This window comes from Herpailurus yagouaroundi, unplaced genomic scaffold, assembly GCF_014898765.1.
Source record: "Herpailurus yagouaroundi ecotype Mexico unplaced genomic scaffold, PumYag 253, whole genome shotgun sequence".
In the NCBI taxonomy this organism is placed as follows: Eukaryota; Metazoa; Chordata; class Mammalia; order Carnivora; family Felidae; genus Herpailurus; species Herpailurus yagouaroundi.
In genome coordinates, this window is record NW_024412470.1 from 6,296,410 (window position 1) to 6,319,605 (window position 23,196).

Below are 23,196 nucleotides of genomic sequence, written 5' to 3' on the forward strand. Positions count from 1 at the left end.
ACTGCAGCTCATGAGGAAAGAGTGGGGAAGAGAAGCTAGGACGGGGCTGAGGAACGGAGAGCTCTGAGGGGGCCGCGACACGCGGCGCCTCCGCCCCTAAGCGGCGAGCACTGCCGCCTCGGTAGCTCTCATGGCGGCCCGGGCCACGTGACTCCGGCTCTGCGCAGGCCTGGTTCGGCAGCCTCAGCTCCCCGCCTTCCTCTGTCTCGTTTTCGGACTCGGACATTGCCATTCTTCCATCAGGAGGATTGCTGCACAGACTCCCGACAAATCCAGTAAGTTTGTCATGAGAATGGGCGTTTCCCAGAAATACCCCTACCCCTGGCGTTAACCTGGAGTCCCAAGCGATAGGGTCACCTCCCCGCCCTTTATACGCGTTTTGCAGTCTCCATAGACTCCCGGATAGGGATCTAAAAAAGTCTTCTACTGCCTTGAAACAACCGAAAGGGAGAAAATGAATGTTGGCTCTGAGAATCAATCGTATTCGTATTCGACAGTATCGCCGAATCCCTTTGCCCGCGTCTCCACTGGCAACCGAGGACCTTACACACTAAATGGGCGCTTGTTCCGCTGTGGTCCGCCCGCCTGTCCCGGGTGGAGAGCATCGGCTTTCCACAAAAATGCCTGTTCCGATGAGGGACTCCGAGGGTTGGCGCCTGCGCAAGGTCGCCGCTAGCCTCTACGGGACGGGCTGGGGAGGAAGAGGCTGGGTGGTAAACAGGAAGTGGGCGCTCCGAGCTCGGGGGCGGTGCTCAGGTAGGTTCCTCTGGGGGCCCGGGCCTCGCGAGTGGGGGTCCCCTTTCAGTGACCAAAAACGATGGAGGTGGCAGCGTCTAACCGGCCGTTGTGCTGGTGGCTCTGAGAGTACCCTTGCACCTGCGGGTGGGCGTGTCGCTGTGCTATCCACCCTCCGAGTTCCTGAAAACAGGAATGGCAGGTCTCCAAAGGGGCAAGATGGGGCCGGGCCGAGAATACAGTACTTACTCTCTTCGTTCCTGAAGTAAAGATACACAGAACTGCAGACATTTTCATCCAGGCAGTGGAAGGCCGCCTGAAAAGAGTATTAGGCAAATTGTTGTCACAAAATCAAGTGTATTGTGTGCCTTTGCCTCTAGAAAGCTTGATTTACATGCACGTACATGCTGTATTCATTTACTTGTAAAGTTGGTATACGGGGTTATTATTTAGAGGGTTTTATATACATTTTTAAAGGAGCTCGTTAAATGTTTTGAGCAAGGGAACTTGCTCAGTTTTTCATTGAGCATACAATGCATTGAATATCTGGTTTTGTCGTGAATAGGTAAATATATTAAGGGAGGTGCTCAAGGAGGTATTTCATATACTGTTCAGCCCACGGAAATTTTTCCCTGGTAAGAAAAGTCAACCAACAACATTGTATAGTGTCTTTCAGTTAATTACACCTTATCAGAATTTCTTGTCTGTTGGTTCCGGTAATCTAATCGCCACATTTAAGTGTTCAGTTAGGCCTTCTGTATTTGCATTATCTACCCAAGGACTTTTAGGCCACTGATGTGCTGTTTTTTGTTTGTTTGTTCTTGGTTGGTTTTTTTTTTTGTTTGTTTTTTTACCAAAAAGGAGTGGAACTTAATTTTTTTTTTAATGTTTTTTTTTTTATTTTTGAGAGAGAACAAGACAGAGCAGAGCATGAGCGGGGGAGGTGCAGAGAGTGAGAGGGAGACACAGAATCTGAAGCAGGCTCCAGGCTCTGAGCCATCAGCACAGAGCCCGATGCAGGGCTCCAACCCAGGAACAACGAGTTTATTCTCTAAGCTGATGTCAGATGCTTAACCGGCTGAGCCACCCAGGTGCCCTGGAACCTCATTTTTTTAAGCTGGCATTTTACTTAGGTAGTTTTTCAAATATTTTGGGTTTTATAGAATGGAAGTTATTGATCAAGTATTGTGGGTTTTTTTTTTTTAACGAAAATACAGATGCTTATTAGCTATTTCACGGAAAGTGTATTTATCATAGAGACGTGCTGTAACTAATTAATTGGCATAAGCAGTACTGTGTTGGAAATAGTTCATTTAAAACCTATTTACTTTAAGTAAACTTAGCAGTCTAAATAAAAATAAAGGTCATTGTTTATACCTGTTTTGGAAATTACGGTCTCATCCTGTGACCTCCTTACTTGCAGCTGTCCAACCACATTCCAGTACTTTGCTATTCAAAAGGGTGGTCTGGGGACCAGTAGCATTGGCATCTCAGGTCCTACCCTAGACTGTTGAATTAGAATCAACATTTTAACAAGACCCACCTTCTCCCCATGCTAAGGTGACTTTTATAAAGCACATTAAAATTTAAACATTACTGCTCCAGTATATTTAACATTGGTCATTAACTGTGGACAAATTTCCAAGTGCTAAGTTTTTACAGGCCTGATCTAAACATAGACTACAATAAATAGGGGGCGCCTGGGTGGCTCAGTTGATTGAGTGTCCCACTCTTGATTTTGGCTCAGGATCCCAGGGTCGTGGGATCGAGCCCCGCATTGGGCTCCATGCTAAGCCTGAAGCCTGCTTAAGATTCTCTCCCACTCCCCCCACTTGCATGCAGTCTCTCTCTCTCTAAAATATAGAGTACATGGGGCGCCTGGGTGGCGCAGTCGGTTAAGCCTCCGACTTCAGCCAGGTCACGATCTCGCGGTCCGTGAGTTCGAGCCCCGCGTCGGGCTCTGGGCTGATGGCTCAGAGCCTGGAGCCTGTTTCCGATTCTGTGTCTCCCTCTCTCTCTGCCCCTCCCCCGTTCATGCTCTGTCTCTCTCTGTCCCAAAAATAAATAAACACTGAAAAAAAAATTTAAAAATAAATAAATAAATAAATAAATAAATAAAATAAAATATAGAGTACAATAAATAGACATTACAACAAGATTCACTCATGTCAATAAAGCATTTTATTTATATATGCGTATGCTTCATATATATATACTTAAAAAAAAATATATATGTTTTTAGTAAACCTTTATTTTTATACTGTTTACGTTATTAAATGTTTTATGTTTAATTTTTATACACTTCCTTTTTTGTTTATAGGAAACATCTGGAGAAAATGACACATTGGTTTCATAGGAACCCATTAAAAGCCACAGCTCCTGTCGCTTTTAACTACTATGGTGTAGCTGCTGGCCCTCCTGCTTCAAAAATATGCAGGTTAGTTTTAATCTCAATAACTACTGATTGAGCCACTTTTGGATACAAGGTACTTTTTTGGGTTCTGTATTGAATGGGCAATACAGAAATATGTAATACATTGTCCCTGTCTTTAGACGACTTCTAAACTTATAAACGATGTGTGAAGACTTAAATCACAGATTATTTAAACTTTGGCAGTCATCTAAGCTGCAGTCCGTAATTTTAGATCAGTGAGTCCCAGAGAGGCTAAACCAATCACAATGAAGGAGTTAAGCTACAGGTTACAGAAGTACAAGAGACTCCACAAAGTTGTATGTAGATGTTAATTAGCCAGTAGTAGATTAATTAGCTACTGGTTAATTAGCTATCTGGTTAATTAGCCAGATAGTAGATTCATGGAGTTCTGATCAGGGAGAGATCCTGATGACCTAGAATGGGCTTTAGGGTGTTCATATAGGAGAAAGGGCTTGAGTTGGGGTTTAAATAAATCAGATGCCAGTTCATGGGTTGGCAAACTGTCCTGCAGGTTTGTCCACTGCCTGTTTTATAAATAAAGTTTTATTGGAACAGAGCCATGTCCCCTCACCCCATTTATTTACATATTACTCTGGCTGCATTTGGCTGCTTTCCTCTACAACAGCAGAGTATCAGCAGAGACTTTATGACCCACAAAACATTATAGAAAAGGTTTGCTGATACTTGATTTAGATTGTGAGAAGGGACAAGAGAAAAGCATTTCTGTCAGGAACACTTATTCTAGGGATAGTGAGTAGAGCAGTTTGGAACAAAAGAAAGAGATGCAAAAGATACGTCAAAGGAGGAGTAAACTGGCCAGGTATCTGATTTGCTCTGGGAAGTTGAAAAGGATTCTGTCTGTATGAAACACAGAACCTAGACGATCAAGACCTTGATGGCACCAGTAATGGAAAGTTGAGAGTGTTGCTGCTTTTTCTGGAAAGTAATTGGAGCACAAGGTGGGAAAACTGGCTTATTAATCTAGATCAGAGGTCATCAAACTTTTTCTGTCAAGAGCTAAATAGTAAACATTTTAGGTTTTGTGTGGTCATGTATAGCTGCTGTTGCATATTCTTTTTAAAATCTTTTTGTTTTTTATTTTTTTTCTTAAGTAACCTCTCCACCCAACGTGGGGCTCAAACTCGTGACCCCGAGATCAAGAATCGCATACTCTTGTTGCATATTCTTTGTTGATTTTTGCAAACACAAGTGGTGGGCCATACAGAAACGAGTTAGAGGCTGTAGTTTGCCAACCCCTGATCCTAGACTCCCAGAGGCTGGTCCCAGCTTACCTGTTTTACCTATAGCATGAGTCTCTTAACTTCTTTGGGTCTAATTATTCATCTGTAAAATGAACAGCCTAAATTAGATGTTTATACGGTACATTTTTCTGAAATTCTATAATTTTAAAGTGAACGTAACTTTACTCAGCTGGGTTGCAAATGATGATTGAGTGCCTGCTTGGAAATAGCTAGCAAACTATTTGAGTCTAGGCCTTAAGAATTCTTTTTCCCCCCTAGTCTGGGAATTACTCCTGCCTAGCTTCCAGTTAAATAACTCAACAGTGACACATTAGTAAGGTAGACCATCCCATCTCTCGTTAGTTGTATATAGTTGTTGGCTTTCTTGGAATAAGCCTTCATGGAGCTGATACCAAAGAGTAAACATTCCATCTAGACCATTTCAGATCAAGTCTGCACTGTCCTCTAAACATCACTGCTACATCATACCTCTTGTAAATCTTAAAATATTTTAAATGTTAGTATTCTTTCACTCAACAAAGAACCTTGAGTACGTGCTTTATCCTAGGCACCTTTTAAGTTCTGGATACACAGTCCCTAGTCTCTCAGTGCTTACAATTTAAGTGTAGTCTTACTCATTTGTATACAAATGTCTTCAGTCATTGTCCCTTTAATACGATTTCTGAACCCTCACTAAGCAAGTTACCTTCTGAAATCAGATGTGGAACTGGAACCTGACCAAGCTGCATCTGGTGGATGTAGATCTCCAATCGGATACAAAGTTAAGACCTCAGAGAGAAAAGCAAAAAGCCAAAGACTAAACATTGTTGAAGGTGGGAATAGAAAGGGGACATGTCAGGGGCGCATGGGTGGCTTAGTCGGTTAAGCTTCCTACTCTTGGTTTCAGTTCAGGGTTTTGTGGGTTCGAGCCCCGTGTTGGGCTCTGCGCTGGCTGTGCAGAATCTGCCTGGGCTTCTCTCTCCCGCTTTCTCTGCCCCTTCCCCACTTGGGCTGTCTCTGTCTCTTTCAAAATAAATAAGCACTTTAAAAAAAAGGGGGAGGGCGGGGGGGACACGTAAAAAAAAAAAAAGTAGAAGGCACTTCTAGAGATAAGAGGAAATCCTGGAATATTTTGTGTTAGTAGAATAAAGGGAGAAGAGATTTCAAGAAGGAAATGGCGTGGAGCTTGAACCCATGAACTGTGAGATCACGACCTGAGCCAAAACCAAGAGTTGGGCGCTCAACCTACTGAACCACCCAGGTGCCCCTAGAATGCAATTCAAAAGTAGAGTTTCCTACTTGGGGCGCCTGGGTGGCTTCTGATACCAGCTCAGGTCATGCATGATCTAGCAGTTGTGAGATCAAGCCCTGCATTGGACGCCATGCTGAGTGTGAAGCTTGCTTAGGATTCTCTTTCTCCCTCTCTCTGCTCCCCCCACTCCCCCTGCCCAAAGTTAAATAAATAAACTTTTAAAGAAATTGTCCTTTAAAAGAAATAAAACAGGGTTTCCTACTGAATAAAGTATATTGAGATCATGTCTAGTTTTGAAACGTAAGGAGATACTAGAATTGTGTAAACATTGTTAAATTTCTATTTTTCAAAAAACTTGCATTGTGAACTGGTCTATTTAATTTACTAATTCTTGATTCCTTTCTCCCATCTTAAATGCTTGTGTTTATTTGATGTTTTTAAATTTTTTTTTAACGTTTATTTATTTTTGAGAGAGAGAGAGACAGAGTGAGAGCGGGAAGGGGCAGAGAGAGAGGGAGACACGATGTGAAGCAGGCTCCAGGCTCCGAGCTGTCATCACAGAGCCTGATAGGGGGCTTGAACTCAAGAACCACAAGATCGTGACCTGAGCTGAAGTCGGATGCTTAACCAACAGAGCCACCCAGGCGGTGTTTTTTGATGTCTTTTAATGTTTTATTTATTTTTGAGAGAGAGAGAGAGAGACAGAGCATGAGCAGGGGAGGGTCAGAGAGAGAGAGGGAGACACAGAATCCGAAGCAGGCTCCAGGCTCTGAGCTGTCAGCACAGAGCCCGACGTGGGGCTCGAACTCACAGACCGCGAGATCATGACCTGAGCCGAAGTCGGACGCTCAATGGACTGAGCCACCCAGGCGCCCCTTTTGATGTTTTTTAAAATATAGAATGTATATTTTTATTACATAATTGTATACATGACTTGCCCCTTGGATTGGACTGAGTTTATTTTAGTACAACTTTTAAAACAGTTGTTACCAGAAATTTCACTTACCCCCAGTGTTAGTGCTAATTAAATTCATTCCTGTGTACTCTTAGTCATACCTTAGAGGAGGGTGGGTGTGTGTGGGGGGGGTGGGGGTGTGTGTGGTATTTTAAAGCTTTTACCATTGAAACTTTTAATCCACTTTAACATAGATTCATCGTAATTCATGACTTAATTTACTCTGTCTCTCATAAGTGACTTGAGATCGTCCAGAGCACGACTGCTTGAACTCTTCACTGATTTGAGCTGTAATCCAGAAATGATGAAGAACGCAGCAGATTCCTATTTTTCACTTTTACAAGGTTAGTTATTTATAGGAACTTCAAAGTTTTTGAAAAACAGCTATGCGGAAGTTCACATTTAATTCTTAGACTTTACAAATCTGAATAGTCTAGTCTTCTAGTCTGTATTCTTTGGTATATTTGAGTTTCAGAAACATGAGAATGTAAGGGCAGTGTTGGTCTTTCTAATGTTTTGAAAAGTAAATGTGTACATATTTCTTTTTTTTTTTTTAATGTTTTTTATTTATTTTTGCGACAGAGAGAGACAGAGCATGAGCAGGGGAGGGGGAGAAAGAGAGGGAGACACAGAATTGGAAGCAGGCTCCAGGCTCTGAGCTGTCAGCACAGAGCCCGATGCAGGGCTCGAACCCACAGACCATGAGATCATGACCTGAGCCGAAGTCGGACAGTTAACCGACTGAGCCACCCAGGCGCCCCAGTGTGTACATATTTCATATTATGTTACCTTAGAAGGAGATGTGAGATATAAAAAGGGAGGGGTGGCAAGGTCTTTTCTACAGGTATCTGGAAAAGTCATTATCTGAAAAAGTTTGTAAACAGAATACCTGATATTCCTTCTAAAACTAAAAGGCTGTACCTTTTTATAGGTTTCATAAATTCCTTGGATGAATCTACCCAAGAAAGCAAGTTACGATATATTCAAAATTTCAAGTGGACTGATACATTACAAGGACAGGTTCCAAGGTAGGTAGTGCGGACAGTACTAAATAGAAGCCATTTTTGTAACTATTTGGCCAGTGGTTAACCCATTGCCTCTGTATCTGAAGAAATAGAACATAGATCTGATCAGCATTTTCTCCTATCGGGAAGCTGGTTAAAAACGTTTGACCTGAACTCTTAATATACTCAATTAAGTAAAAATTTAAATTATTTCTCCTGGATCAAATCTGTGAGATAATCCATACAAATATTACCCAGAATTCAACAGTCTTAGCTGTATTAATAACATGCAAAGAATGGTTTGGGAATTTGGAATCCAAATCTTTTGCCTACCTTTAAGCAGAGCACAATTTTGATTTTTATCTAGTTTTCTGATGGGTACTTCAGATACCTTTGGTCAATCTCTTTCTATTTGTCCCGGGTTCTACCCCAGCTCCATACCCTTTTGAGTCATAGTTTTATTTTTTTCCTAATTTTTCTTCACCGTTTCTTCTCTTTTAAAAAATTTTCTCTCAAAACTTGCTCTTCACACGCTTGAAACTAATCAGAACAGATCTAGTTACAACAGGAACCAGATCATAATGGTGCTAAATTTTTATTGAACTTTTTTTTTTTTTTTTAAGCACCATTGTGTTAAGTGGCCATATTATCTTGATCTCAGTTTGCTGTAGAAAACTGTATAAAGTCAGAAGGGAAGGAAATGGAGATTGCTGAGAGGCCCAGGGCAGCCATGGCAGTGGCAGGAGTGTGGACTCAGGCGCTGTGTCAGGTCTTGTACTGTGTGAATGCCTGCTTCTTCACATCAGATCATGACCTGAGCCAAAATCAAGAGTTGGATGCTTAAGCAACTGAGCCACCCAGGTGCACCTCTCTTATTATTTAAAGGTAAACTAATAAATTAGATATGCCTACTAGATCACCAGGTGTAATTCATTTGAATGTTCTGAATGCTGAAAAGAATAAGGTTTTAAACTATGCATTAAATTTTTTTTCAGTGGGGTAAAACGGTTTTAAGAGTTTGTTCATGGAGCGGGGGAGCTGGCTGGCTCATTTGGTAAAGCGTGCAACTCTTGATCTTGGGGTCATGAATTCAAGCCCCACGTCAGGCCTAGAGCTTACTTTAAAAAAAAGAAAAATTATAAATTTTGTTTAGTGCTCACTTCAGCACATACACTGAATTTGGAACAGTACAGAGATCAGCATGGCCCTTGCTCAAGGATGACACACGAATTTGTGAAACATTCCATTAAAAAAAAAGTGTCAATATTTTGTATGTTACGTTAAACAGGATATCACAAGTTATTTTTGAACGACTAATGTTTTATAACACCCCCCCTTTTTTTTAATCTAAAAAACGTCCCTTTCTCTATTCCTTTAATGATGGTGGCAACAGTTAAATAGAAAATAACAAAGTGGAATCACAATTCTAGTTTCTTTTTGGCTCATTTTTCTGTGTGTTAGTATTATGTGTATAAAATAAGGGTATTACTTCTGTTTTCATCATTTGAGACAGATGAAGAATTTCCAGGGTCTTTTCAGAACAATAGTGATTTAAAAATTGGCATTACCTTATTTGCTTTAGTAAGCCCTTGTCATCTTCTTTGTGTCATATTTAGTAATAGAATCTGAAGGAATATGCTTGTTTTTAAGACCTTTTTCTTTGTGGTGCATGTACTGATAGGCTTGGTATTCAGTGTCTTTACCAGTTTCACTTCTGTTTGGCTTTTTGACCTGCTCCTCGATTTTTTTTTTGCAAACCATGTGCTCCATCATGCTAGGTGGGTCACTGCTCTCAGAAAAATGTTGATCCTTCTTGTGCCTTTAATAGCATCATTCCCTCACCTGGGATGTCCTTCTGCTTCCCTTCCCACCATCTTTCAAGGCACAATTCAGAGACTGTCTATACCATGAAACCTTCTTGAATCATTCTAGCCTGAAGCAGTGTCTCCTCTGAATTCCATTTTTTTAAAAATGTGGTATAAGAACCACCCACTCCAGAGTCAACTGGTTACTTACTGAAAGTGTAGATTCTGGGCCCCTCTCAGACTTTCTGATTCTCTGGAGTTAAGTCCCCCAAATTTATATTTTTAAAACTACTCTGTGTACAATAACCTTTGAGAACCTACTATTCACATGTTTACTATCATGAAGTACATAGTGGGCTATTGTTTTTAGTCATTAATCATAAGGACTGTTTTCTTCATTTTTCCAATTAGCATATAGTTTTTATAATTTTGAGTTCAATGTACAATAGGCTTCATATAGAGATGTGTCAGTAATTGACAGAAGTTAATGAACATGTTTATAATTCTAGTGCCCAGCAGGATGCTGTTTTTGAATTAATTTCCATGGGATTTAATGTAGCCTTATGGTATACCAAATATGCTTCAAGACTGGCTGGAAAAGAAAAGTAAGTCTAAAGGGGAGGGTTATATGCATATATGTTATTTTTTCAAGTATATGGAGTTTCATTATTAAAAAGTCTAAGCTACTGATAAAAAGTACCACTTCTGTTAAGTGTGAGGTTGCCTCATAATGTTAGTGTTTTAAGTGTCAGAATTATGGAGCCCAGTGTTGGAAAGAAAAATTAATCTTGTCAGAGGTCTTATCTAAATGAAACCCTATACCAAGAAAAGGAAAAAATTGAATATTGGACTGCATAAAAGTACCATAAATAAAGTTAAAAACAAATGACAGATGGTCAAAAAAATCGTAATGCATGTGACAAATTGTTTTTGTAATGGAAAATAAAGAGGAAAGGAAAAGATCAACAAATCAATTGAAAATAAGTGAAGGACATGAACAGGCAGCTCCTAGAAAAAGAAATACAAAGATAAGTATGTGAAAAATGTTTTGAAGGATTAAAGAATTGTGACATGAAATAAGATGCAGTTTTTATAATAGTAGACGTGGATGTCAGCAATATGAAACTGGCAACTATGAGCTGTGGTACATGTGAACATGTGTATAATATGCAGCTATTTCAAAATAAAGTTGAATTGTCAGGGCACGAGGTTGGCTTAGTCAGTAGAGCACGTGACTCTTGATCTCAGGGCTGTGCATTAGAATCCCACGTTGGGTGTAAACATTAAAAATAAAATCTTAAAAAATAAAGTTGAATTGTACGTGCTGTTGTAAAATTATGTCTAAAGTAATTTATATGATTAAAATGAGCAGAATAGTGAATATTGTGTGTGTGCGTTTTTTTAAGTGTGTGCATGCACCAAGTGTAGAATATTTTGAACTTGTTTAATGCACAGAACATTATCTGGAAGGAAAAACTAGACCTATAGATAGAGTTTTTCTTTTTTTTAATTTGTAGTATCTTCTCTGGATATTCCTCATGTGCATTTGTTACTTTTTTAATTGTCAAATCAGACAATTAAATCAGACAATTAATTGTCTCACCACTAGTGAGACACTAGTGAGAAATAAATGACTAATTTGGTTTTATGATAATTCACTAGTTGTTGGTTTTAATACAAGAAACAGGATTCATCCTCTAACTGACGTAATCACTGTCTTTAAGCATAACAGAAGATGAAGCAAAAGAAGTCCATCGAAGCCTAAAAATTGCAGCGGGGATTTTTAAACATTTAAAGGTAAAGCAATATGACAGTAAAATGTATTCCTCTTGCTTTAATTCTTGATTAAATTTTCTTCCTTTGGGGGCTGGAGGAAAGAATTATTTCACTATGTAAAAAGAATCTACTCTATGTCCTGTTTTTCTTACGTTAAGTACTTTGTTGATGAGTGCAGCCAGTTACAGAATCTCACATGTCTTCATTTCAGAGAGTCATCAGTTAATTTTGTTTTTTATTTTTATTTTTTAAAGTTTTTGTTTAAGTAATCTCAGTACCCAACGTGGGGCTTGAACTCAGGACCGCAAGGTCAAGAGTCACATGCTCAGGGCAACTGGGTGTTTCAGTTGGTGGAGTGTCTGACTCTTGATTTTGGTTCAGGTTGTGATCACCGTGTACTGGGATTGAGCCCTGCGTCGAGCTTTGCGTTGGGCATGGAGCCTGCATGAGCCGCTTTCTTTCTCTCTGTCTCCCTCGCTTGTGCTCTCTCTTGCTAGAGTCACATGTTCTTTTGACTGAGCTAGTCACACACCCTATCAGTGACTTTTACGATTGGAAAAATCAAGCTGGAATCACCTATCTCTTTGGAAAAGACAGGAGAAAACAAAGTACACACATTGATGGTTCTTACCATCTGGGTGCAGCAGTTGCCGGGATAGTCATGGTCCTGCAAAACTGAACTTCTGAGTGTATTCTCTGTATCTCAGTGAAAATGTTGAAGGGCAGTCAGCCTGCACTCATTATATTAAATTGCCTGGAGCTGTGATGGAAATTAGAGAAAAGACTAATGTATTTAGTAATCAGGATTATCCCCACTTCATTCTAATTAAACTGATATTTACTGAACGCCTTCCAGAGGCCAATGATGGGCTCTCTCATGATAAAATAGGATGCAGGGGGCGCCTGGGTGGCTCAGTTGGTTAAGGACCCAGATGTTGATTTCTCTCTTGGTCGTGAGATTGAGCATTGGGTCTGCACAGTGCAGAGCTTGCTTGGGATTCATTCTCTCTCTCTCTGCCCCCTTCCCTCCCTCCCTCTCCCTTCGTCTCCCTCCCCCCTCCCCAGCTCATGCTCTCTTTCTCAAAATAAATAAACATTAAAAAAAAAGATGTTTTTACAGTAATTAAAAACCTGTGATCCTGAGTTATCTATTAAATTATAGACTTCTTTAGACTCTGCTATTATTAATGAGTGAATAATTCTAGCCATCATGCAAAAGAGAACTTTGGTTACTGTTTCAGTTAAACATTTTCTAAGATGAAAATACACATATCTAAGCTATGTGTTTTGGCCCAAAGTTTGCAGAAGTTTATGAGAAGCTTTAAGTTTTAGTATACAGGAACTTTTATTCTCTATAAGCTTAATATCGCTCCTCTTTACACAATTTTGCTGTCCGGAATTTTTCTTTTCTTTTTTTTCTTCCCCCTTCAAGACTTTTATTCTAAACACTGTGGGGCTTGAACTCATAACCCCGAGATCAGGGATTGCATGCTCTACTGACTGAGCCAGCCAGATACCCCCTGAGTTTCTGATAAATCCCCAAATTGAATGTCTAATAACTTCCATTTTGTTTATCTGTAACAATTGGGTTAAAATAAAATTTGACTTCTTTATTTTTGTTTCTCTTTCTCTCTCAGGAAAGTCATATCCCAAAGCTCATTACACCTGTAGAGAAGGGGAGGGATTTAGAGGCACGGCTCCTGGAAGCTTATGTTGTCCAGTGTCAGGCAGAAGCTCAAGAAGGTATCCTAAATATTGTAAGATTATGCTTTTTTTTTTTTTTTTTTTTAAAAAAAATCTAAACGGGGAAATAATTATTTTTTTTTTTTTTTTTTTTATCAGAATTAGCTGAATTTGAGTTTCACATCTTGAGAAATTTCTAGTGAGGAATAATTTCACTGTCAGCATTTGCCTTCATGCATGGTTTATAGGAAAAGGCCTTGCAGTTTAATGGATCTTTTAAGGATTTTAATTTCATGCCATTTCTGACAGCAACAGATGAATTATGTAGCTCCTCTTTTCCCCGATCTCCCTTGCTCATTTCTTTTTCTCTTCCACTGTTTGCCTTGCCTTTCTTCGCCTTTCAGTGGCAGGAAGTAAATGAAGACTCCTGTAAAAGCAACAAAGAAACTTTGTAGGCTTTTTGTTTTTCTTTCAAATTCCAGTGCCCTGGAGGGATTCGTTTTCCTCTGACACGCTACTTTGTAGTAGTAGTTTTTTGTGATCTAGTAATTAGCTCGTGATTTAAAGAAATAGTGTCAGAACCAGCAAGCTTATTAGTGTTTTCTGTTTCTGTTTGCACTTTTTGTAACTTACTTTTCCTGTTAAAATTCTTGACAAATTGTTAAAATGCCAAATAGATTGTTGGGATGGCTTTTGCTATTACAGTTAACTTAGTATGAATGCAAGTGAACTTAATTATGCATTCACTTTGCTGTGCTTTGGTGACAGTAACAATCGCTCGAGCAATTGAACTGAAACACGCGCCCGGCCTAATTGCTGCACTGGCATATGAGACGGCCAACTTCTATCAAAAAGCTGGTGAGTTTATAATTCTCTTGTTGTATTTTTAGTCTTTAGATGTTCAGATTAAGCTCATGGTTTAATAGGGAATAAGCAAAACAAAAAGATTCTCTAGGTTATTTCTTCATTTGCAAAACTGGAATAATGTCTACATTATTTTATTAATCTTGGTTAAAAGAATGAGAGCTGTTCACAGTTAATATGCTGCATAACTGTTAATGGAGAGGCCAGTGTTATAGTTCTTAACCAGTTATATGTAATAATTACACAGGTGTTTTAGTTTCGAAGTTTTTTGGGTCTTTATAATAACCTTATGGTTGTCATGAAACCAAACTCCAGAGAATTAATATAACTAACCTATAATTTAACTGTTAGCAGGCTGGGAAGTTAGGACTAGAACTCAGGTCTTCTCAGTAGCCTGTTATTCTTTTCATTCACTTATTCAGGAAACATGCATTTATTTTTGTTTATGGGATGGTTACTACTCGAGTTGCTAGCTATACAAAGATCAGTGTATAGACAGAGTCACATCTAGGGAAGGAAACAAATGTGTATCCACATTATAATAGCGTAAGATAAGATGTGACTACAGCAGTGAAATGAAAACCTCAAGGATCCAGGCATGCTAGAGGAGGCTTTCTATGAGAAGGTGGTGTTTGGGCCTTATTTTGAAATATAAATAGAAGTTTTGAGTTTACTAGGAAGCTTTAGCATATGGGAAAAGTAGAACATTCTATAGTATGTACAGAGATAAGAAGAATTTGGCACATTCTGGGACCTTTAAACAGATGCTCTTAGCTGAGGCACAGGATGAGTGATAGGAGAAAAGGTTAGGAAAGTTTGCACGTGTGAGATCATGAATTGGTTTGTAGCCTTAGAAGTTGGGCTTTTATTTGGTAGATCATGGACCCATGAAAAGGTATAAAGCAAATCTGTTTTGATTGGATTTGAATTTAGAAAAGCTCTATAGGGGCACCTGGGTGACACAGTTGGTTGAGCCTCCAACTTCGGCTCAGGTCATGATCTCACAGTTCCTGAGTTCAAGCCCCACATCAGGCTCACTGCTCTCAGCACAGAGCCCATATTGGATTCTCTGTCCTCCTGTCTCTGCCCCTCCCCCACTTGTACTCTTTCAAAAACAAAATGTTTAAAAAAAAAAGAGGGGTGCCTGGGTGGCTTGGTCGGTTAAGCGTCCGACTTCGGCTCAGGCCACGATCTCACGGTCCGTGAGTTCGAGCCCCGCGTCAGGCTCTGTGCTGACAGCTCAGAGCCTGGAGCCCGTTTCAGATTCTGTGTCTCCCTCTCTCTCTGCTCCTCCCCTGTTCATACTCTGTCTCTCTCTGTCTGAAAAATAAATAAAAACGTTAAAAAAAAAAATTTAAAAAAAATCCCTATAATTGCAGGATGAGAAATGGGCTTGTGAGGTGAAGGCTGACTCCACGTAGTGTTAAGGAAGAAGGGATCGTAGTCTGTGGAGGGACAGAAGCTTTGACAAAACAGAGAAGTAGGGAGCAGAGGAGAAATGGATGAGAGAGAAGTTGGCAGGATGTGAATGTGCGTGTTAGGGAAGGTTCAGCTTGGGGCGATGGACCAGGAAGGAAAGTGTCTGCTGCTGACTGGGGTTAGCACACTATGCAGTTTGCTATATTATATAACGAAAGGAAAAAGTGTTAACAGTGTAATTTATATTTTTCTTAAAGTTCTATTTTTATCATTATTTTAAGCCTAAGTTGCATTACCTATCAAAGGAGGTGACATGGTATTCAAACAGTCTTATTACGCAGTTAAAGTATAGTTATGGGAAAATCACTTTAAAGCAAAGTTTTTTTTAGAAAATATGTAAATGCTTTAGTTTTAGACTTGAATGGCATTCTGCTTTTAGCATCTGAACTAAATGATCATGAACACATGAACTAAAAATCTTCTAGTGAATCGGGGTGAAATTATATTTTGCTTTTTAAAATGTAACTTTAGATCATGCTTTATCCAGTTTGGAGCCTGCATACTCTGCTAAATGGAGAAAATATCTTCACTTGAAAATGTGTTTCTACACGGCTTATGTAAGTACTGATAACCTGAAAACCAGTGTAAATTTACTGTCTTTCTAGCCCCGTGCTTGCTAGGTCTGTCATTTTGTAAATTAGCATTGCATAAATAATGGAAAGCTGTCAAATGTTTACCGACAGCCAGTGCAACTCTTGTGAGCTGAGGTGGGTGGAAAGAGACGACGGAGAATTGTAGCACTGGGTTATAGTGATGGAATTACTATTTGATTCAAACCCACTTTTTAGTATTTTTTATTATTATTTCTTTAATTTTTATTTATTTTTGAGAGAGAGAGAGTGTGAGCAGGGGTGGGGCAGAGAGAGAGGGAGACAGAATCGGAAGCAGGCTCCAGGCTGCGAGCTGTCAGCAGAGCCTAACACAGGGCTCGAACTCACAAACTGCAAGATCATGACCTGAACCAAAGTTGAATGCTTAACCAACTAAGGCAGGCCCCCTAAAACCCACTTCTTTTTAAAGTTTATTTTATTTATGTATTTATGTGTGTTTATGTAAATATAAAATTAATATATAAATATATATATTTATGTCTATATTTATAAAGTTTACTTTTTCATCTTGAGAGAGAGAGGGAGAAGATAAGCGGGGGAGGGGCGGAGAGAGAGGGAGAGAGAGAATCCCAAGCAGGCTCCATGTGTCAGCACCAAGCCAAACCATGAGGTCATGAAGATATTTACTTATCCTGATCTTAAGGCATACCACACAACATATCCCCTCAGTCTGTGAAGAAACCTTAATAAGCACTCTTTTAGAAGTTACTTATCAGTGTCTTCCACCCACCAAACAAACTCACTTGTTTGTTGGTTAGAATATCATGTGAGAGATAATCAAACACCTTTTTCAGACCCGGGTAGATACTTTTATTTCTTCTACCTTGGGATCTGTTTTCAGGCATACAGTGTTGGACCATGTGCAATGCTTGGGTTTGATACAGACATTTAGAGTGAGCATGTTCTTTTTCAGGCTAATAACCTTTCTCTTGAAACCTGTTTAGTTATTATTAACCTTAGAATCCTCCCTCCCTGTCCCTCTGCATTAGCACAGTAATTTCCCTCCTTTATCTGCAGTGCCCAAATCTTAAAAACCAATTTCATTATTGAAAAGTACTTTTGGGGGCGCCTGGGTGGCGCAGTCGGTTAAGCGTCCGACTTCAGCCAGGTCACGATCTCGCGGTCCATGAGTTGGAGCCCCACGTCAGGCTCTGGGCTGATGGCTCAGAGGGATTCTGTGTCTCCCTCTCTCTCTGCCCCTCCCCCGTTCATGCTCTGTCTCTCTCTGTCCCAAAAATAAATAAACGTTGAAAAAAAAAATTAAAAAAAAAAAAAAAAAAGAAAAGTACTTTTGGGGCTCCCAGGTGGCTCAGTTGGTTGAGAGTCTGATGTTGGCTCAGGTCATGACCTCGTGGTTCGTGAGTTCTAGCTGTGCCTTGGGCTCGCTGCTGTCATGGAAGAGCCCACTTCAGGTCTCCTGTCCCCCTCTTTCTCTGTCCCTTCCCTGCTTGCACTCTCACTCAAAAATAAATAAATCTTAAAAAAAAAAAAAAAGCACAAACATTAAATTTTGCGGGGCGTCTGGGTGGCTCACTTGGTTAAGCATCCAGCTCTTGATTTTGGCTCAGGTCAGGATCCCAGCCCAGGATCCTGGAATCGAACCCCGCGTTGGGCTCCACGCTGAGCACGGAGCCTGCTTGGGATTGGAATTCTCTTTCTATCCCTCTGCTCCTCTCCCCTGCTCACGTTCTCTCTCCAAAATAAAAATATACATATGTTAAAAGAAAATCCTTTTTCCTCTCACCCCATGGTTAGAAGGTTAGTTTGGTTCAAAGCGTGACATAATCCCACTTTTTTTATACTAGCAGAGATTGGGGGAAGTTTATTCAAGTAAAGAAATGTAAGGGATGCCATTGATATTCAAACAGTGGATGAAGGTCCGCTTCATCTGATGCATTTGTAAAACAATGATAGCAGAAAGCATCGTTTGGGGAGAGAATGAATAAGAATTTCTTCCTTTATCAGGCTTACTGTTATCACGGTCAGACTTTGTTGGCTAGTGATAAATGTGGCGAAGCAATCCGGTCTCTCCAAGAAGCAGAGAAATGTAAGTATTGCTGCCAGAATATTAACGCCCTTCTTAAACACAAAAGTTTTATCATGAAAGAAATAGGCAGTTAAAAGAGATTTTGGCTGAGTTCATGAAAGAGGATGGGAACTCACGTGAGGAACTGGAGAGAGAGAACGTTTCAAAAACCAGAAAACCTGTAGAAAACAGCCCCTTTCCCTTACTCTATTACTGGTATCACTGTCACACTAGGTAAGGAGCAGAAAAGTTGCCATCATCTCTGACTTAAAGCTTCCTTAGTATAAACGATAAGCAGATGATTTTATATCCCTTTCACCTGCAGTTTATGCAAAGGCAGAAGTACTGTGCAAAGAATATGGAGAAACCAAGGGACCTGGGCCAACGGTCAGACCCTCAGGACACTTGTTCTTTCGGAAGCTCGGAAATCTTGTGACAAACACCCTAGAGAAGTGTCAGAGAGAGAATGGGTTCATGTGAGTACAGCTCGGTGTTTTGGCAGTACGAATGCTAGCGTGTGTATCTACAGTCACAGCGTTTAAATAGCAATACTGTTGTCACAGGCTCCCAGTCTCTGCCCCACTTTGTGTCACATTGCACTCAACTCGAATTTTCTCTTTAAATTGGTGGTAAAGTTCCCTCCTGTTGGACCTCGCTTCAACCTGCTTCTGATACATATAAAAGCAGATGTTACAACTTTAACATAGGTTATTAACAAAGAGCTCACTTACAGTGTCTCAGTTTTCTCTTCTTCATTTCCCTGGTGTTTCTTCCCTGCGAGTTATATGGAGCTTCTCTGCTGCTCTCACGTAGGCATCCCACCCTGCTCACAGCCACCTGTAAAGCAGGGAAATGGGTTTTCTGTCCATCCTGCCTAGTCCTGTCAAGCAGTTTTCCATTGTGAGGTCAGCATTGTTCAAACTGCAGATGACCACCTATGTAGATGGGTAGAATCTGTCTTGTCCCTGCTTTTTCTCTTTACAGTCTGCCCCTTAACATGCCGCACCTGGTCATACCCAGCCCTTTTACTTCGTCAAATATGCCTAGTATAACTTGCCTTACCCGTTTTGGAAAGCATTCCTGAACCTCCCTCTTCCCCCGACAGCATGTTCTCACGGCATGTGATGTCCGTCAGAGCTTCTGTTACGTTGCATTGTAGTGGACAGGTTTCCTGAGTGTCTCATCTACTCATGCACGCCGCATGAGGCAGGAGAATCTTCTCTGTCCTATCATTAAATGGTCTCTTTCTCGCACAGGGCCTTGAACACAATAGCCGCTCAAGTAGTTAATGAATGAATTGCTGTTTAACTTGCTTTTTGCAGTTACTTTCAAAAAATTCCAACAGAAGCCCCACAGCTGGAACTCAAAGCAAATTACGGTCTCGTAGAGCCTGTACCTTTTGAATTCCCTCCGACAAGTGCACAGTGGACACCGGAAACGCTGGCCTCTTTTGATCTCACCAAAAGACCCAAGGATGACAGTGTACGAGACTGGCTTTTTTCCGTTTGTTCACAGAGGTTTAAAAAGAGAATTCAGAGTTAGCATTTTGTTATTTTTCTCTACTTAAGTAGATCGAGATATATACACATATGTATCTTTGTCTAAATGTTAAGTTAGCTAACTGCAGTGTTGGTGTGATGTGTGTTGTTGAATTGTGTCAGAGATTCGATCTCTAGGCCTTAATTATCTTCTGATTTCTTACATAACTGAGGCTGTTTTCAACACATTATCTTGCCTTTTTACAATTTATCAGAGCCTCCTTTAGGAACATGTGGGAGAAGTCGTCTAAGGATGGATGGCTGATCCGTGTTTATATTGCTATAGCAATATTCTGTTTTTGATTTAGCTGCTGCAGGGTATTTGAAGATTTGACCTTATTTCAACGTTCCATGAAATCATCCAGGGGTAAAATAAGACTGCTTTTATTCATTTATATCTAAGTACATGTTGGTGTACTAAATCAAAGATGAGATTAAGTGGGAAATTTATGGTCTGACTGCCCGAAGAGGAGGGGTCTGTGAAAAATAGGGAATGGGAATAATTTGCAGCCATAGCTCCTTCCTTGACATTGGGTTTTTATATAATTTCCTACCCATTCTGAAACCATTAGTACTTAAAATGACTGTCTTTTTATCCTGGTCAGCCTCTAAAATAATGCAATACGAAGTAGCCTGTTACTGTCCTGAGATATTTTCAAACTTACGAGTTCCACATGCAGAGACTCATCACTCAGTTCCTCCGTCCTCAGAAAGAGTGCAAGCACCATTAGCTTGATGTTTGCCTGCCTAGGTTTTCATCTTCACTGAAGCGTTGCTTTCTGATTACTTCTTAAATTGAATTGATATGTAGCGTTTGGAAAAGCTTTGTTAATTTCAGCGTTGGATAATTTAATACAACATCTTTAAAAAGCCTAAGGTGGGGGCTCCTGGGTGGCGCAGTCAGTCAAGCGTCCGACTGTGGCTCGGGTCAGGATCTCACGGTTCGTGAGTTCGAGCCCCGTGTCGGACTCTGTACTGCTGGCTCAGAGCCTGGAGCCTGCCTTGGATTCTGTGTCTCCCCCTCCCCCGTTCACGCTCTGTCTCTGTCTCTCTCTCTCAAAAATAAAATAAACATAAAAAAATTAAAAGTAAAGATAAATAAAAATAAAAAGTCTAAGGTGGAAAAGACCTAGTGTTTGTTTTCCAGATCTTAGTTTATTATGTACTTAAAACTGTATTTCTTTTTCTCCCTAGACCAAACCCAAAGCAGAAGAAGCAGTGAAGCCTGTCAGAGAACCAGATACCAGACCTCAGAAGGACACGGGATGTTCCATCTCCTAAAATACACTGATGAAATGTGCACTTCGAATTTCTCTACTAGTAGATAAGATAAACCCCGGGACTTCAGTTCGTATTTCTTAAAAGGTTTTCTCTGAAGCCCGTAGAATGATTTAGTACATTCGGAGGGAATCTGCCTTCAGTTTATTTGTTCTTGATTTTTAATATAGTAGAGATGTTTCGTGCTTTGTTTCCAAACCCTTTTTAATCAGGACAACATGTAAAAGATTTTACTGTGCCCCTGAAGGGCGTATTTGGGGGTTGGGTTTTCTTTTCTTCAAAGTCTGGGTTGTCGTAAGTTTCAGGTTAATATAGGCCAGAATCACGTGGCGTCAGGTATGTCTTTCTATCTTCACACACAAAAAGTTTTATTTTCCTTCCTCGTACCTGATACCAGAAGAATGACAGGAGTTGGTTTTTAACAGTTTTCTTCCTCTTTCCATTATGTTGTCACACAGACTTGTTGTGTTCTCTTCCCATCCCTTACATTTGTAAGAAGCTATAATTTGTTCCAAAAAATCAGTGTTTATAGGTATTTTGAGACCATTTAAGAACTTCTGTTCTGGTAGCCCTGCACTTTATTTCAGCTTCAATAAACCTACAGTGATTTTTACAAGTACTTTTTCTAATGGGTTTTTTACTTCGAGGACAGAACTTTGTGACAGCTCTTCATGTTCCCATGTGAGAGAACACAATGAAACATTTTTGCAGAAGTCAGGTATTTCACGATGTAAAGAAAAAACATCAACCCTAAGCGAGATAGGTTGTCCTGAATTACACTGCTAACTCTACTTTTTGGTCACAGAAGTTATGGTTAAGATGCCTTCGTTACTGATTTCAGTGTGCGTTATTTCTATATGGTCTTCTAATTTACACATCCTATCAGAATCGTATTGCTTTAGGCCAAAGGCCATAGCAAAAACAAGAGCAAACATATAGTATGAACTTAAAATCAGCTTGTAATATTTGAAACAGTTTAGCGTGTACACAGACTTGGGAAATAGTGGATGCATGCTGCTTTAACAAAAGTCACACGTCTGTAGTATTATCTTTTTTGATTATTCTTCTGGGGCGTTAGCTAATTTTCCTATTACAAATGACAGATTGGTTCACTTAATAGAAATAGTGTATATTGAGAGCTTACTACGTGCCCGGCACTCTGCTCAACACTTACGTAGGTAAACCATTGACTCCACGTGGTAGCCCTGTGACAGACAAGTGAAATCTGCATAAGGTGTTGAAATAGGAGTAAACATTTCATGGTGAAGAATAAAGAGATTATTCCTACCTGAATCAGTATTGTGTGCAAAGAATTACTTAAGTCGTAGTTTTCACTCTTGAAAACTACGAAGAATCAGTGAGAGTTTTTTTTAATATACGGAAACGCTAATAACTACTGTATAGCATTTAATATTTGAAACTGCAGTTTCTAGAATAAGTGGAGTAATAACTGGACTTTTACCTTTATTTTGCTGTCTACAGAAACATACTTTAATGAAATTTCACTGTATATTACGTGACACTACAAAATCACTCGTCTATTTGCTGTTTGCCATTTATGGACAAAACTTTAAACTTGTGCCGGCTTGTTCTTCTCGGCCTCGTAGGACCTATTTATCTTGGGTACTAGTACTCATTAACCTAGTTGCTAAATTTTCACGTTGACACGTGGGGGTTATACTACCATATATGGAATGAAAACATGTCATATGTTCAGTGCTTTTGTAAAATGCAGGAAATACTGGTATTACTTTAAATCAATAATTGGCAACTTCGACATGAGCAAGTAAGAAATACTGTGTTGACTGAGCAAAAGTGACGCTTTGTGACTAAAATACCCCATTATATATCTTCTTTGAAGTGGCGTTGGAAATTTGGGAAGGTGACACACATCAAGCAGCTGCATGAAGGTTGTAGAGGGTGTAACTTTGTGTTAAGTGTTGCGTATATTTTCACCCTTCGTTTAAACTGGATAATGACCGCCAACAAAAGTGTTGTTTGTATAATGCATTATCTTTTTATTTATGAAAATAAAAGTAATTTTACTTATAATTTCATTGGGATTTTGTTTTTCGATAAACATTTTTACACTTATTAAACCAGTTACCATTAATACAATGCAAAAACCCTAATTCTTCACAGTAAAGTTTTAAAATGACACACATTTGCATTGTTGTACGCTACATGAGTTCATTAAATATTCAACGCTCCTCAATCTATTTGGCTTTTATTTCTGTTTCTTGGTACTTAGCGCCACTGAATGGCAAAGTAGGATCGGAGTTGGCCTGTGTCTCCCTTCCTCAGCACAGTCCAGCACCATGCAGTTCTGTGGACTGGGAGACTCGGCTGGAGAGCCCGTTGTGGCTGTGCTGTGCTCTGTAGAAAGCTGTCCTTTGGAAAGTTGAGGTGGGTTTCCAGTACTGTATAAATGTACTGAGAAATACAACCCCATTCAGAAATGGTGCCTCATTTTCCAGGGTGTGCTTTACAAAATCACACATTTCCTACCTCTTTT

At 39.9% G+C, this 23,196-nt stretch overlaps 1 protein-coding gene, 2 long non-coding RNA genes and 1 pseudogene across 4 annotated transcripts in view; 2 read left to right on the forward strand and 2 right to left on the reverse strand.

The window, feature by feature from the left end:
• The first annotated feature begins 173 nt into the window (after positions 1 to 173).
• BROX (BRO1 domain and CAAX motif containing) lies at positions 174 to 22,738 on the forward strand. Of its 2 annotated transcripts, none has more exons than XM_040461016.1 (13): positions 174 to 275; positions 3,056 to 3,172; positions 6,855 to 6,961; positions 7,549 to 7,645; positions 9,936 to 10,031; positions 11,151 to 11,223; positions 12,840 to 12,945; positions 13,654 to 13,743; positions 15,700 to 15,785; positions 17,805 to 17,886; positions 18,191 to 18,341; positions 19,188 to 19,347; positions 20,598 to 22,733. In XM_040461016.1, exons 2-13 carry the CDS (start codon positions 3,072 to 3,074, stop codon positions 20,682 to 20,684), a joined length of 1,236 nt encoding a protein of 411 aa, XP_040316950.1. In that variant the 5' UTR covers positions 174 to 275; positions 3,056 to 3,071; the 3' UTR covers positions 20,685 to 22,733. The 2 variants fall into 2 exon arrangements, with proteins under 2 accessions (XP_040316950.1, XP_040316952.1); XM_040461018.1 differs by lacking the exon at positions 174 to 275 and adding an exon at positions 722 to 756 and having other exon boundaries at positions 20,598 to 22,738.
• LOC121020929 (uncharacterized) lies at positions 980 to 5,204 on the reverse strand. Its single transcript, XR_005786367.1, has 3 exons — positions 5,117 to 5,204; positions 4,462 to 4,513; positions 980 to 1,051 (listed from the first exon to the last, which is right to left on the reverse strand). It is a non-coding gene; the product is annotated as an uncharacterized LOC121020929 (long non-coding RNA).
• On the forward strand, positions 8,774 to 8,874 carry LOC121020954 (uncharacterized; annotated as a pseudogene).
• The window catches only part of LOC121020928 (uncharacterized), a 32,447-nt gene continuing 22,408 nt past the window's right edge, over positions 13,158 to 23,196 (reverse strand). The window contains exons 2-3 of the long non-coding RNA XR_005786366.1: positions 18,597 to 18,702; positions 13,158 to 13,312 (exon numbers count right to left, since the gene is read on the reverse strand). This is a non-coding gene — a long non-coding RNA (uncharacterized LOC121020928). The remainder of the gene's footprint in view (positions 13,313 to 18,596; positions 18,703 to 23,196) is intronic.

Excerpts from the sequence above, each read along its gene's own strand:
- BROX (XM_040461016.1), top strand. The coding sequence starts at position 3,072 with ATGACACATTGGTTTCATAGGAACCCATTAAAAGCCACAGCTCCTGTC. Across the intron at positions 11,224-12,839 it reads GGATTTTTAAACATTTAAAG|GAAAGTCATATCCCAAAGCT; the intron begins GTAAAGCAATAT and ends TTTCTCTCTCAG. Across the intron at positions 13,744-15,699 it reads CAACTTCTATCAAAAAGCTG|ATCATGCTTTATCCAGTTTG; the intron begins GTGAGTTTATAA and ends ATGTAACTTTAG.